General features: G+C 37.5%; 1 protein-coding gene across 1 annotated transcript; it reads right to left on the reverse strand.

Moving 5' to 3' along the window:
* Window positions 1-2,059: 2,059 nt before the first annotated feature.
* LOC146682545 (class I histocompatibility antigen, F10 alpha chain-like) lies at window positions 2,060-8,641 on the reverse strand. Its single transcript, XM_085446227.1, has 9 exons — window positions 8,486-8,641; window positions 7,265-7,525; window positions 5,163-5,441; window positions 4,499-4,801; window positions 3,876-4,016; window positions 3,578-3,595; window positions 3,327-3,371; window positions 2,538-2,585; window positions 2,060-2,302 (listed from the first exon to the last, which is right to left on the reverse strand). Exons 1-9 carry the CDS (start codon window positions 8,535-8,537, stop codon window positions 2,268-2,270), a joined length of 1,182 nt encoding a protein of 393 aa, XP_085302353.1. The 5' UTR covers window positions 8,538-8,641; the 3' UTR covers window positions 2,060-2,267.
* Window positions 8,642-12,566: the final 3,925 nt, after the last annotated feature.

Here is a 12,566-nt window from a genome sequence, read left to right on the forward strand (position 1 = left end):
ATGCACCCACCTTTACATACTCAGTAATTCAATATTTGTGGTGTCAGGTTGGAACATGACTCATATTCACAAAGATTCTGTTCACTCATGTTATTGTACTCTCCTCTCCACACTCTGAATAATCGACATTATGCACGACCACAACGTTAAACTTTTATTTCGATGTTCAAGTGTAGAAACAGTGCAGTAGTCTAACAGAACAAAGACTCTTTCCCCTGATTCTGTAGATCAAAACACAGCTGACCTGAAACATCCAACATGTTTCAGGTCAGCTGTAATCTTTACAATAAATCCCACATGAGGCACACACACACAATGTAAACCTGATTTTTGGCAGCTGCATTGACCATCTAACAGAACAAACAGTAATAAAATATACACATACATTTCTGTGTAGTATATATGATACAGTTACCATTAAAGTCATGACTGTTCATCACTGTCACATGTACCAGGGTTTGAACAAAACATAGAAATGGCAATAATAGAGTACAGCTTTTCTTTGCAATACCTTAATTATAGCTTTCATCAGCGTATTCATATTTTTATTAAAGATGAAACAAATTATTTATGACAACTTTTATAAATCTTAAACTCAGTATTTCAAGACACCTCATGTTGATGCTCATAAAAAAAACTGTGATTGTAAAGTGACTGTAAATGAACTGATCTGCAGTTAGTTCAAAGCACAGCAAATCACAGAACTGATATTTTCAACTTATTGACCTTAGATCACGATGCCTGCAAAGGTGCAGTGGTTAGCATTCTGACCTTGTCAGTAAAAGGTTGATGGTTCAATTCCAGCTGAAAACACAAATACCGTTTGAGGTTGTGTCAGGAAAGTCATCCAGAGTTAAACTAAAATCAAACAGGCAGAACTAACTGCTGTAGCAAAGCAGCATTAAAACTGCATAATGTTAATACACACTCAGACCCAACACTGAGGAAAATAAACACATAATTCCTACAGATGTCGTTTTTCTTCTTCAGGACCATCTTTACTTATTATTGCATAAAAGAGACCTGCAGTATAAAATTATACTTAAAAAATTTAAATTGTTTTTTATGTTTTTTTCAGTGTTTTTATTTATGTAGTTTTATTTTTATGTGTTTATGTTATTGTTATGTTATAATTATTGTTAATATTATTATAATTGTTGTTGTTGTTGTTATTAATGAATTAATTATTTTATTTTTTCATTTTTATTCTGTTCTCAATTTTAAGCACTTTGTTCAGGACTTGCTGTTTTAAAGCACTTTATAAATAAAGTTAGTTTGGCTAAAAAGTATTTTTTCTCACAGAAAATAGTAATTCTCTTTTTTTCCTGTGACATAAAAGTAAAAATTTGATTCCTTTGTGTTGTTTGTTGTGTATGTTTCAGTCACAAGTTGTAAATGGACTGATTCTTATATAGCACTTTTCTACTCTCCCAGAGTACTCAAAGCACTCTATACAACAAGCCACATTCACCCAATCACACCGATTCTCAAAAGCACTTTATCTGTACTTAGTGCTTTTCTAACTACAGTCACACTCCGATGGATGCATCAGAGAGCAACTTGGGGTTAGTATCTTGCCCAAGGATACTTGGCATGCAGACTGGAAGAGCCTGGAATCGAACCACCAACCTTGCGATCAGTAGGTGACCTGCTCTACCTCCTGAGCTACAGCCCCCCCAGCCAGCCTGTCCTGGCTGGAAAAAAAAATGTCCATTACAGTAGAAATGTTTTCTCAGGAGTTCAGTGATGCAGAATCCTCATCAAGTGAAGTTAGTCCACCTGATCAAAGTGTCTCCTGTTCAGAGAAAGATTCAGCTTTCATTAACGAGGAGTGAATGAAAAATTCTTCATGCATCAGCAAATGCAGTCATTGTGAAAAATGAAGGATTTCTTTAAATGCATTCAGTACAACACAAAGATGTGGCACATGTGATGTGTTCAGAGACGTCACTTACCTTTGTTGCAGATTTCACTCTTTGTCAGAATTACTCTAAAGAAAAAAACATTCAGGTCAAAAACTCAAGATGATGGAAGAGCTGTCACACAAACACATGGTCATGACCATCTCCACACAAACTTTCCTCGTCTATCATGTCACTAGTGATACAGTTTAACTAGTTACTTGTTCCTCAGTATAATCTGTTAGATGGCCTCATTATTCTTCATATATGAGGTTTTAGTGGAAGCGACTGGTTCTTACTAAGATAAGAAAGAGCATAAAAATGTCTAGTTTGTTATATCTAGATCTTTGCGAGTGGTTGCCATGTTCAGCATGTATGTTGCTCCCTCTGAGGATGTTGTTCTGTTTGGATATGAGCATTTCAAAACAGTAACCCGAAAACAATCGACTGTAGGAGAAGAAACGTGTGATATGATGGTGATGGAATCTACAGCTGGTGAGTCAGACCAGCTGAACAGTTCAGAAATGTTTTTAATAAAAAACATTTCTGATAATAATAAGTATAAAACTCCATGAGTAAAAACCTGCAGTACCACACAAAGATTAAGACTGTGTGTCACATAGAGCCTGTACTTACTTGTCATCAGCTCAGTTTTAATGGTTATGTCTGAAGAAGGTTTTGAATCTGAGGAGGAAAAATACAAAATGATTATGTTCAACTAAAAAAATAATATGATCTGTTGATGTTGATGATAGTGTTTAATACAAACAGCATGAACACAAACGCAGGCACGAGGAGAAAGTTTTCTCAGTTGCAAGAGGGTTTATGGTTCTGTTTCTGTCACTAGAATATTTAACTTTTTAACATATGTGAGCACTGTTTCATTGTGTAGGTCAGAAAATTTTGCAGTGCTTATAAAATATAATTATGTGAGCACTACAGAAATCTCAGTTAGTGAACATGGAGAAAAGTTTATTATGCAACATCCAGGAAGAAGAAGAAGAAGAATGAGGATGTGTGGTGGTGAAAAATGACAGAGAACAGAATAAATGAAGATCCTGAGGAGTTCAGGGAAACGTTGAAGCTAAGAGACGGATGAGCATTTGCAGACAAACAGATTAAAGTAACAGGACCTGCAGTGATACACAGATTTAGTTTGTTACTGTAGAATATTACTGAACATACTGAACAGAGACAGGGCCGTCTATGTTTCCAAGGTACCTGTTTTTAGTACTGATGCTTTAATTATTTTGTTCTGTTTAGTGCTGTGTAACTATAAACAGCAACTATTATAACTGACTATGAACACATGGTCTGAATATCTAACCTTCTGCTTTCATATTTAGAAAATGTAAAAAATAAAGCCACTACGTTACTATTTTTATGAGGATGCAAACAAATCCTCCAATCCAAGCACAGACACACCTGAAGGGCTCCTTTCAGGATCATCTTCAGGTGAAGTCTTCATGTCTACAAAAATCAGACCAGACAGACAAAATCAAAACATAAGAACTTCAGCAACCAGCTGAGCTGCTCTGTGGTGATGCTGTTGTTAATTTCCAACATACTGCCTTGTTTCCATGCATTTAATTTTAGTCTCTAATTCACATTCAGTGAAACAGATTTTAATGTGAACAGGTTTCAGCTCAAAATGTCTACATGGGAATTTTACTTACAAGGTTTAGAAGGTTTAGCTGTAAATAAAAGAAAGAATCACATGTCAGTGATCATAGCTGTAAATACAGGAACACTGATCCCTACACCACTAACTCAAACTGGTTTACAAAGCTCTCTATGTTACTTTACCTTTTACTTTATTTACTATTGGTTCCTTCTCTCACTGTGATAATACTGTTACAGTCTCATCACTCTGGGGCTTTAAGCATCATTGCTGTACCAGGACCTGAAGCTTGTTTTAATGTGCAACCTGGAAAAACACTAAAAATACTGAATTCATCACTTTGGTTCACTCACCAGTTTTCTTTTTGTAAATAATGAATCCGATTAGTGCAACACCAGCAAGAACAAGAGCAGCAGTGACAATGGGTACGCTGATGGGGACGGCAGTGGGGCTGGAGCTGGGGCTGATCGTGATGCTGGGCACTTCTGTCGAGGCTAAAAACAAACAAACGGAAAAAAAAAACGAAGAAGAACAGTAAACAACTGATTTATTAATTTTAAATATTGTTTTGCAAAAAAAAAACCACTAAAATTTTTGTTCAATGATTAACAAAAAATGTTGAATGAAAATAAAGAGAAAGACAAAACTGAAATTTGTGTCCTTAATGTCTTTAACTTCTTTGACTTATACTAATACTAAACTAATATTATATTAAATCCAAACATTTAAAGTGTCAGTGCTACAACTGCAAACCATGATTGATTAGTTTATTATATATAAAAATTATTTGTGTTTGTGGGTTTTTTTCTGTTTTAGACTGTTTATATATCATGAGTTCATACAGGAGGTCCATTCTGGGCTATAAAATGAGTAAAATTAGATTTTGAAAATAAAGTCAATATTTTATGACACCCATCAGCTCAAACACAAAACAATACAAACAACACATCTTCATCATTTCTGATAATTTTCTTACCTTCATTTGTCCTGATGGCTGTTTTATCCAGTGTGGTGGTGATGTTTTCATTTATACCAGAGAACTGAAACACACAGTCGTACCTCCTCCAGTCTTCAGCTGCAACAGATCTCAGATCCAGGTTAACACTCATCTGGAAGGTCCCATCATTGTTGGTGAGGATCTCTCCTATCTCCACACCCTCATGAGTCTCCTCTCCATCTTTCCTCCACATCATCTCGGCTCTGTCAGGATAGAAACCTGTAGCGTGGCAGCTGATGGCAGAGGAGGAAGACTTCTGGAGGAGAGACACTGAGGGAAGAACTGGAGAGTAAAGCGACACACAGGTCACAGTTTCTGTATTAACAGCATGCTAACACATATTAATGTACATATAGTACCATGTGAAGGATATTACAGAGTCAAATAAAGACTCTGTAATATAAAAATAAAGAAATAAGGAAAATATTTGAAGGGAGCGCGAAACACATTGTAAAAGGCTGAAGGGATGGTTTTGAAATTTAACGAATAAATTACATTTTGATTATTGTTTAAAAAAACACACGAGATTAGCAGACAGAGGAAGAGAGAAAATACACTGAACTTAACTATGTTGGTCATAAAATAGTTGTATTACTTAATAAAAATGAGGTAAATTATCACACTAAGTCTGGTCATGTGATACCTGTTCTCATTAAAGAGCTCCTCCCATAGTTCAGATACTTCTTCAGCCACTCAGGACAAATCTGAGTGTAATAGTTCTTCACACTGGTTATAAAAGCTTTGTTACTGTCCCACTTGTGTTTGGTCACCACAGCCTGTTGTTTAGGAGCGACCCACGTCTCTGTCTGCAGGTCAAATATTATGAAGTCTTCTCCATCATAACCAAACTGCTCATATCCGTCCACCTCATTCGTCACATTGTCCCATTCGCAGCCGTACATCCGCTGGACAATGTGAACACCTGAAAGAAGAACAGAGACGAAGACGACAGTGAACCAGAGTGAGATCCAACATATAAACACAGAGACACAAGTCAACAGAGACTAAAACACCTGACCTGATTCAACACAGCTTCCACAGAAGGAGGGTTTCAGGACAGAGAAGCCTGTTCAGCAGTGAGTTGCTACAACTGGTTACAATAAACATAATGATAAATATCCTTAAAGACAAGCTATGTAAGATGTGAGCTCAGTACAAATACTGTTTTCAAAATTTTAATGAAAGAGAAAAACATCATTTGACTTCACAATTCTTCATTTCTTCTTACTCTTTCGGTCACTCTCTTTTTATTTTTTTTTTTTATTTTTTTTTGGCCAGGCCCCGCCAGGTAGCCACCGGGAGCGAGCTGGTACATACCTGAGTGCCCAGCCCCGGACACCAAGAACCACCAATGCACCGACCCCTGAGGGCATCAATCACCGGCAGGGAGTGTGGTGAGGGGAGATAGGCCTTGGAGGGCCTGGGAGTTCCCAGAGAGGTGGAGTCTAAGACCCGACCTGACATATAGACACAGACAAACAGGCACACACAGACACAAACATGCATTCCCACCCTCATGCACACATATACAAACACTCAGCACTCACCCACGGTCACTCTCTTTAAGGGTCGCCACAGCAGATCCTCCTTCTCTACATCCATGAACTTCCTCCAAGGTCTTTCTCTTCTCAGCTCCACATTCAACATCCAAACCATCTCAGTCTTGCCACTTGGTCACTCCCAATAAAATCATCCTCAGCTCTGTTACCTCCAACTCGGTGCCTTCATCTCCACACCATGCATCGCAGCAGGTCTCAATACCCTCTTGTAAACCTTCCCTTTCAGTCTTGCTTCTGTCTTTATGCAACAGATCACACCCTGCACTTCTGTTGTGCTCTGCCTGCTACTTTGGATGGTTGACCCAGGCATTTAAATTAATAATCATCACTGTTTCTGCTTCTTGCATCCTCTCTGTAACACTGTTCTCCCTGTCATTCACACACATGCACTCTGTGTTGCTTCTACTGATTTTCATTTCTCTTCTCACCAGCGTATAACCCCACCCCTTCCACCTGCTCCCTGCTCTCACTAGAGATCACAATACCTTCTGGAAACATCATAGTCCATGGAGACTTCAGTCTGACCTCATCTGTTAACCTGCCCATCCCCATTACAAACATGAGGGGGCTCAGAGCAGATCCATGATGTAATCCCACCCCCACCTTGAACCCAACTGTCACTCCAACCACACACACCACTGTCCAGATACATGTCCTGCACCACCCTCACATACTTCTCTGTCATCCTTGAGTTTCTCATGCAGCACCACAGTTCATCTTTTGACAACTTATCATGTGCTTTCTTTGCAACACCTTCTGACCTCCTCTAAACTTTTCCATCAACACTGAAAGAAACATCACGTCTGTGATGCTCTTTCTCAGCATGAAGCCATACTGCCGCTTCCCAGTTCCCCAGACGTTAAGCAGTCTGGTTAAAAAGTCCACTGCTGTCTCTCCTAAACATCCCCATAACTCCACAGGGATGTGATCTGGACAAACTGCCTTTTCACTCTTCATCCTCTTACAGCTGCCCTCACGTCTTCTTTACTCATCCTCTGCACTTCCTGATTCACTAGCTGCCCTCCATCTGCCCTTTACATTCATCGTGAGTCATCCTGTATTTAAATCTTTAATCTGAATGAAGTATTTTTAAAGTGTATGTATGCAAATCTGTTTATGACTAAAATAAATGCTGAAAACATTAACAGCAAATATCAGTAAAAAATACAATAAAACATGAACAAACCTCCAGTTTGGTTGAAGCGCTGCTTTGCGATTTCAATGTTGGCTTTGAACACCTGCTGGGCACTTACAAAGCCCCCAGTCTCTCTCTCCCAGTACTGCTCATCTATATTTCTGTTCATCCAGTCCTGTTTGGGCACAGCTTTCATGGTGTTGCTGTCAAACTGAACCATCTGAACTTCATCAACCATCCCAACAACCACAAACTCTGGGAAGTTTGGGACTTGAGAGGAAGCAGTGTAGAAATACTTCAGAGAGTGCTTCACTGTAAGAAATGTTTAATGTAGTGAGACACGGCTTTAAAAATCAGCATATTTTCAAAATAAAAAAACTATAGTGTCTCCTCTATAAATACAAAAAAAAATATGAATCAATGTTTTATCTTTTCTGATCATCTTATTTTAAAAACTTTTACAATTTGTTTTGTAAAAACTGGTGTTTGTGGGTCATTTTGATTTTTGATTTTTGATTTTTTTTTTAAATATTGTGCAGATTACAACTGTTTCTTTCCCTTTTTGCTAATATTACACTTCTATACCTTACACCATAAAACATTATGAGCAGCTTAAAATTTTCTTCTTCTACAATTAGAAATTTAATTTCCACAAAAAGTAATTTGTAAACCATCACTCATTTAGGTTTTGATGTTTGTAGCTGTTTGTAGGCTTTCTGCAAACAGCTACAAACACCAGGGACCCAAACCAGCCCTCTCACAGCCTGTTTTCCCTCCAGCATCTGGAAAGAGGAGACGGAGCATCAGCTGCAGAACCAGCAGGATGCTGGAAGGCTTCTTTGCACAAACTGTGGGACTGATAAATGTACTTTGGCCCCTCCCTTTACAAACCATAAACACACACTTAATCTGACCTAATTTAATCCCTCTCTGTGAGAGGACTGCTGCTAGCTGAATCAATCTGATTATTTACACTGGAGTTTGCTCAGAGTCTCTGCAATCTGCTGCTTCATTGCTATTTATCCTTATTTTAGATTTGTTATCGCTGTATTTTATTTGTTTTACTGATCATTGTACTGTAGATGCTGGTGAGAAGCAACATCTTGTTGAAGCATGTGTATTTCTGTTAAAAACAACAACAACAACCCTGCGAAATAAAAATAAACCTTGACTCTTGAATATATGCAAGCCGCGAGTCTGTTTACAGTAACACCTGAGCCACCTGAGAGCAACACTATCTCTAAAGAACAGTTTCATTTTTATGAAGCTTACCTGCAGACACAGACGCTGTCCAGTAAAGAAGCAGCATCATAAACGTCCTCATTTTCAATTCAATACTCGCAGTATAAGAAGAAAAAATTAATACAACCGTTTATTGTTTGAATTTTGCCACAAAATGAAACTACAGCCTCTGAGTCCGCACGTGCAGTGACTCCTCTCTGACCAATAGGAATTCAAAGCTGGATGCGCCTCACCAGTAACCAGGCAAAATGAGAGAACCGAGGTTTATTTATTTACTAATTTATTTTGGAAAGTGGAGAATGACAGAAACAAAGAGCTAGTAGCGCCTAATCTGTGATTTTGATCAGAGACCTAAAGTGACGTAATGATTAAAGACACATACCAATCATGTATATTTGTGTCACAGCTGTTATCACATATTTTCTGGAGTTATTTGTACTTAATCATATTCTTACTAATGCCATTTTAAAAGTAGTTATGCTCATGTTTACACAACTATGCAATTAACTTTGAGTTCCCAGAGTAATCCAGATACAATTATTCATCCACCCACAAATTTAGCTTGCAACCTTTTCCACCTGATTTGGGACAAGAGATAAGGTACACTCTAACAGGTCTCGCCCAGAGAGAGAGAAAGAGCAACCATACACTCTCACATCCACACCTATGCTTCATTTAATCACCAGTTAACCTAAAATGCACATTTTTGGACTATAGGGTCAAGTCAAATTAAGTTGTAAGAGGTTATTGATTTGTAAGCAGTATTAATACTGCGTTATGTGGTTGAGGTCCATCAAATACGGTTCAGCAGTTTAAAGCTTGGCCAACCACAGGGGTCACCACCTCTGTGTAACCTGAGAGTTTGTGACATGAAAGCCTGCACACTGAAAACATGAGAAGAGGTCAAGATCAGATACTGCTGACTCTTTAACTAGAACATACTCAGAGGTGTCATGTTCTTGTAACTGTTGTATTTCATGAGCTTATAATATGATTTAAAGTCTAGAAAAGTCAACAAAGCTGTCAAATATAAAAACCAAAGCAAAAAAGAAAAGATTTTATTTCTAAAATATTGGGATAGACAGACCAGAGAAAAACACGTAGTGATGAAAAACGTATACACTTAATAACTTTGGGTAAGGTTAGACACTAAATGCTGCAATGTGAGGAGAAAGCAGTCAGAGTAAAGGTGTCCAATATTCAGAGATTCTCATATTTTATCTCAGAAAAGCAGCAAAGTAACCAGTTTAACCAGATTACAGAGGCTGTTTTCAGCATTATAACATGATGATGATGAACTAGAGCTTTAATTATGTAGAGAAAATGAGCAGGTTTTTCAAATGAATTCAGAGAATGTGAAATGTCAAAGAACAAATGAACAAAGTCAGTGATCTCATTTAGCTTCCAGCAACATCACATCTTTTAAATTTGAGATTTGCCTCTTTATCTTTTCATTTGCCTGCATATGTAAACTTACAGCTTCTGTCATTCTTTAATTTCTCCTGTCTTTAAAGTGGGAAGAAGCATATTGTTTTCAAACCAGAACAAAGGAATCCACCTAAAATCAGACAGAGCTCTGATGCATTTCCTGTTTTTATTTTGAGAGGTTATAAAAACACAACACCCTTCTGAAGCATGAGTTTGTGTTTCTTTGTTACCTTCCTAAACTTAGATTCACACAGCATCACCCTCACACAGATACATGCTGGTGTGTGTTGTCACTGTGACACACCCAGCTGGTGCTCTTCTGGGCTGTGACTTGCAAACAAAGAAATGACATAAGTTGAAGCTCCAGCGGAAAACTTCAGCAAATCTGATCATTCACGGTGTTAGAGCGCCACCACTGGACTCAAACAGCACTCCATCTGTGCTGTTCTGAGAAACCACGTGATGACTCTGTTAGGTTTTGTTTTTGTGTTTATGAAGCTGGATCTGGTTTGATTTGCAAGCGTTGGCACACAAACAAAGAGGCTGTTATCTAATTTAAGCGCCAGGTAGTCAAGGCTTTTTGTCTTCCTGGTTTTGCAACATTGCTGCAATGATAAAGAAATGAAGCTAATAATGATTAACATCAGAAAAACTTTAGCAATGTAGAACTATGTATGAAAACACATAAAACCACAATATTTAAGTATTATTGCCTGAATCCAAGGGTTACAGACATAATATTATACATTTGGAATATAAAAACAAAGTTGTATGTTTGTGGATTTTAAGACTTTTTACTAGTTCTGTTTCTCTTGTCCTCGTCTGATATTTTTTATTTGTTTTTTGAGTAGGATTTGCCACAATATCCAATATATTTATCTCTCTCTCGCTCTCATTTATAAGATTTGGATTTTTGAGATGTGAGTCAGCAGCAGAATTCAGTGGGTGGTGTTAATACACCTGACTGTAACAAAGAAGGAAAAAATGTCTGTTTGTTGTTTAGACTCCGCCACACTCAAAATAAAACTGCCGCATGCGCAGTAGCTCCTCTCTGACCAATAGGAATTCAAAGCTGGCTGCATCTTAACAGTAACCAGGCAAAAAAAGGGAACTAAGGTTTTCTCTCGAAAGTGAAACCTATCAGGCAGAATGACCTCAGAAACAAAGAGCCAGTGGTGTGTAGTCTGTGGGCCTCGTCTTCAACCACTACCTCACTGTAGGCCGTCTATTTGCTTCACAGCTGTTATCACATATTTTCTGAAGTTATTTATATTTAATCACATTCTTACTAAATCCATTTTAAAAGTAATTTAAATTATGCTCGTGTTTACATTCATATACAAATAACTTCCCCAAGTAATCCAGATACAATTATTCATCCACCACAAATTCATCAGGAAACCTATTCCAGCAAAATCAGCTGGAATAGCTGTGTGTTCTTCTCTTTCTGCAATGTTGCTGCAATGATAAAATAAGGAAACGATCAATTCCTAAAATCAGAAATGTTGAATTTTTTTATGTATAAAAACAAATAAAGATCAATATTTAAGTATTATTGTCTAAACCGAAGGTCTACGACTGAATATTATGTATTTACATATAAAAATTTAAATATAATGTTGGATTTTAAGACTTTCTGTTATTTCTGTTTCTCTTGTCCTCATCTGACCTCTGCCCTCACAGACTCTTTCTCACAACTTGCTGCCTCTCATATGAACTCACTTCAAGCTATAATCCCACTTTTCATGATTAAACCACAAATTCTGCACATAAACCTGTCTAAGCATCAAAGACTATCATTAAGCTCCGCTGCAGGACTTCTTTTATTTTTAAGAGTAGGTTTCTCCACAATGTGCTGCTGGGTTTGGTTTGTCAGATGGCGCCATCTAGCAATGGGATTGTAGTACTGCTGAATATAAAAGTAAGCTTTGTCTTTAAGTGTTTTCTTACCCCTAAATATATCTTTGATCAAATCCCTTCAGGCATATAGGAAAGTCAGCTTTTGCAGATGATACACTCATCAGGAAGAAGAGAGGAAGAAGTGTGCAGACTGTTTAAAAGCAGCTGCAAGAAGCAGTGAAGTAGGTACAGATATGGGCTACTACATGAGGATTTCAGCTCTCCATAGAAAATAAAACAAAATCATGTATGTAAAAAGGAAACATATAAGCAAAGATTGCTTCATCTATCTGCATGTCATTGGAATTTTTAGGAGTGCACTTTGATGTAAAGCTTACATGGACACAGCACATTAACAGGAATGAGAAGAAAATGTAAAAAGAGTTTAAATATAATACCTGGTGGAAACGCAATGGGAATCACAAAAGGTCATTTTAAAAAATGTATATGCATATATATCAGTGATAAGATGTAGTTTGGATTATGGAGCTGTAACATTGGGTTACTATCTGTTTGTATTGAGGCACAATCAGTTTCGCAGCCTTTGGTGAACCGAGCAGAGATCATAGACCTGGACTCTTCAGATTTAATGGTTCTGTTTCTGTGAGCAGTCACATCATCAGTAAACACTAGCGGTAGTTGCTGTGCTTTCAATCATGAGCTGTTTTTCTTTTCCAAGCTCTTCATTTCCCATCATTGTTATAACATTTGTTTCATTTTTTTAATGATTTATTTATTAATTCATTTTATTGTTTACATTTCTGTGTACGCCGTTTTAGATGTT

This window comes from Copadichromis virginalis, linkage group LG22, assembly GCF_057382275.1.
Source record: "Copadichromis virginalis isolate Kocher_CV1m ecotype Utaka linkage group LG22, C_Virginalis_male_GT1.1, whole genome shotgun sequence".
Taxonomy (NCBI): Eukaryota; Metazoa; Chordata; class Actinopteri; order Cichliformes; family Cichlidae; genus Copadichromis; species Copadichromis virginalis.

What these genes read in the sequence shown, in the direction of transcription:
- LOC146682545 (XM_085446227.1), bottom strand. Translation starts at nt 8,537, where the DNA reads ATGAGGACGTTTATGATGCTGCTTCTTTACTGGACAGCGTCTGTGTCT. An exon ending in GACAGCGTCTGTGTCTGCAG is followed by an intron (nt 7,526 to 8,485) that starts GTAAGCTTCATA and finishes CATTTCTTACAG; the next exon opens with TGAAGCACTCTCTGAAGTAT. An exon ending in GCGCTTCAACCAAACTGGAG is followed by an intron (nt 5,442 to 7,264) that starts GTTTGTTCATGT and finishes TTCTTCTTTCAG; the next exon opens with GTGTTCACATTGTCCAGCGG.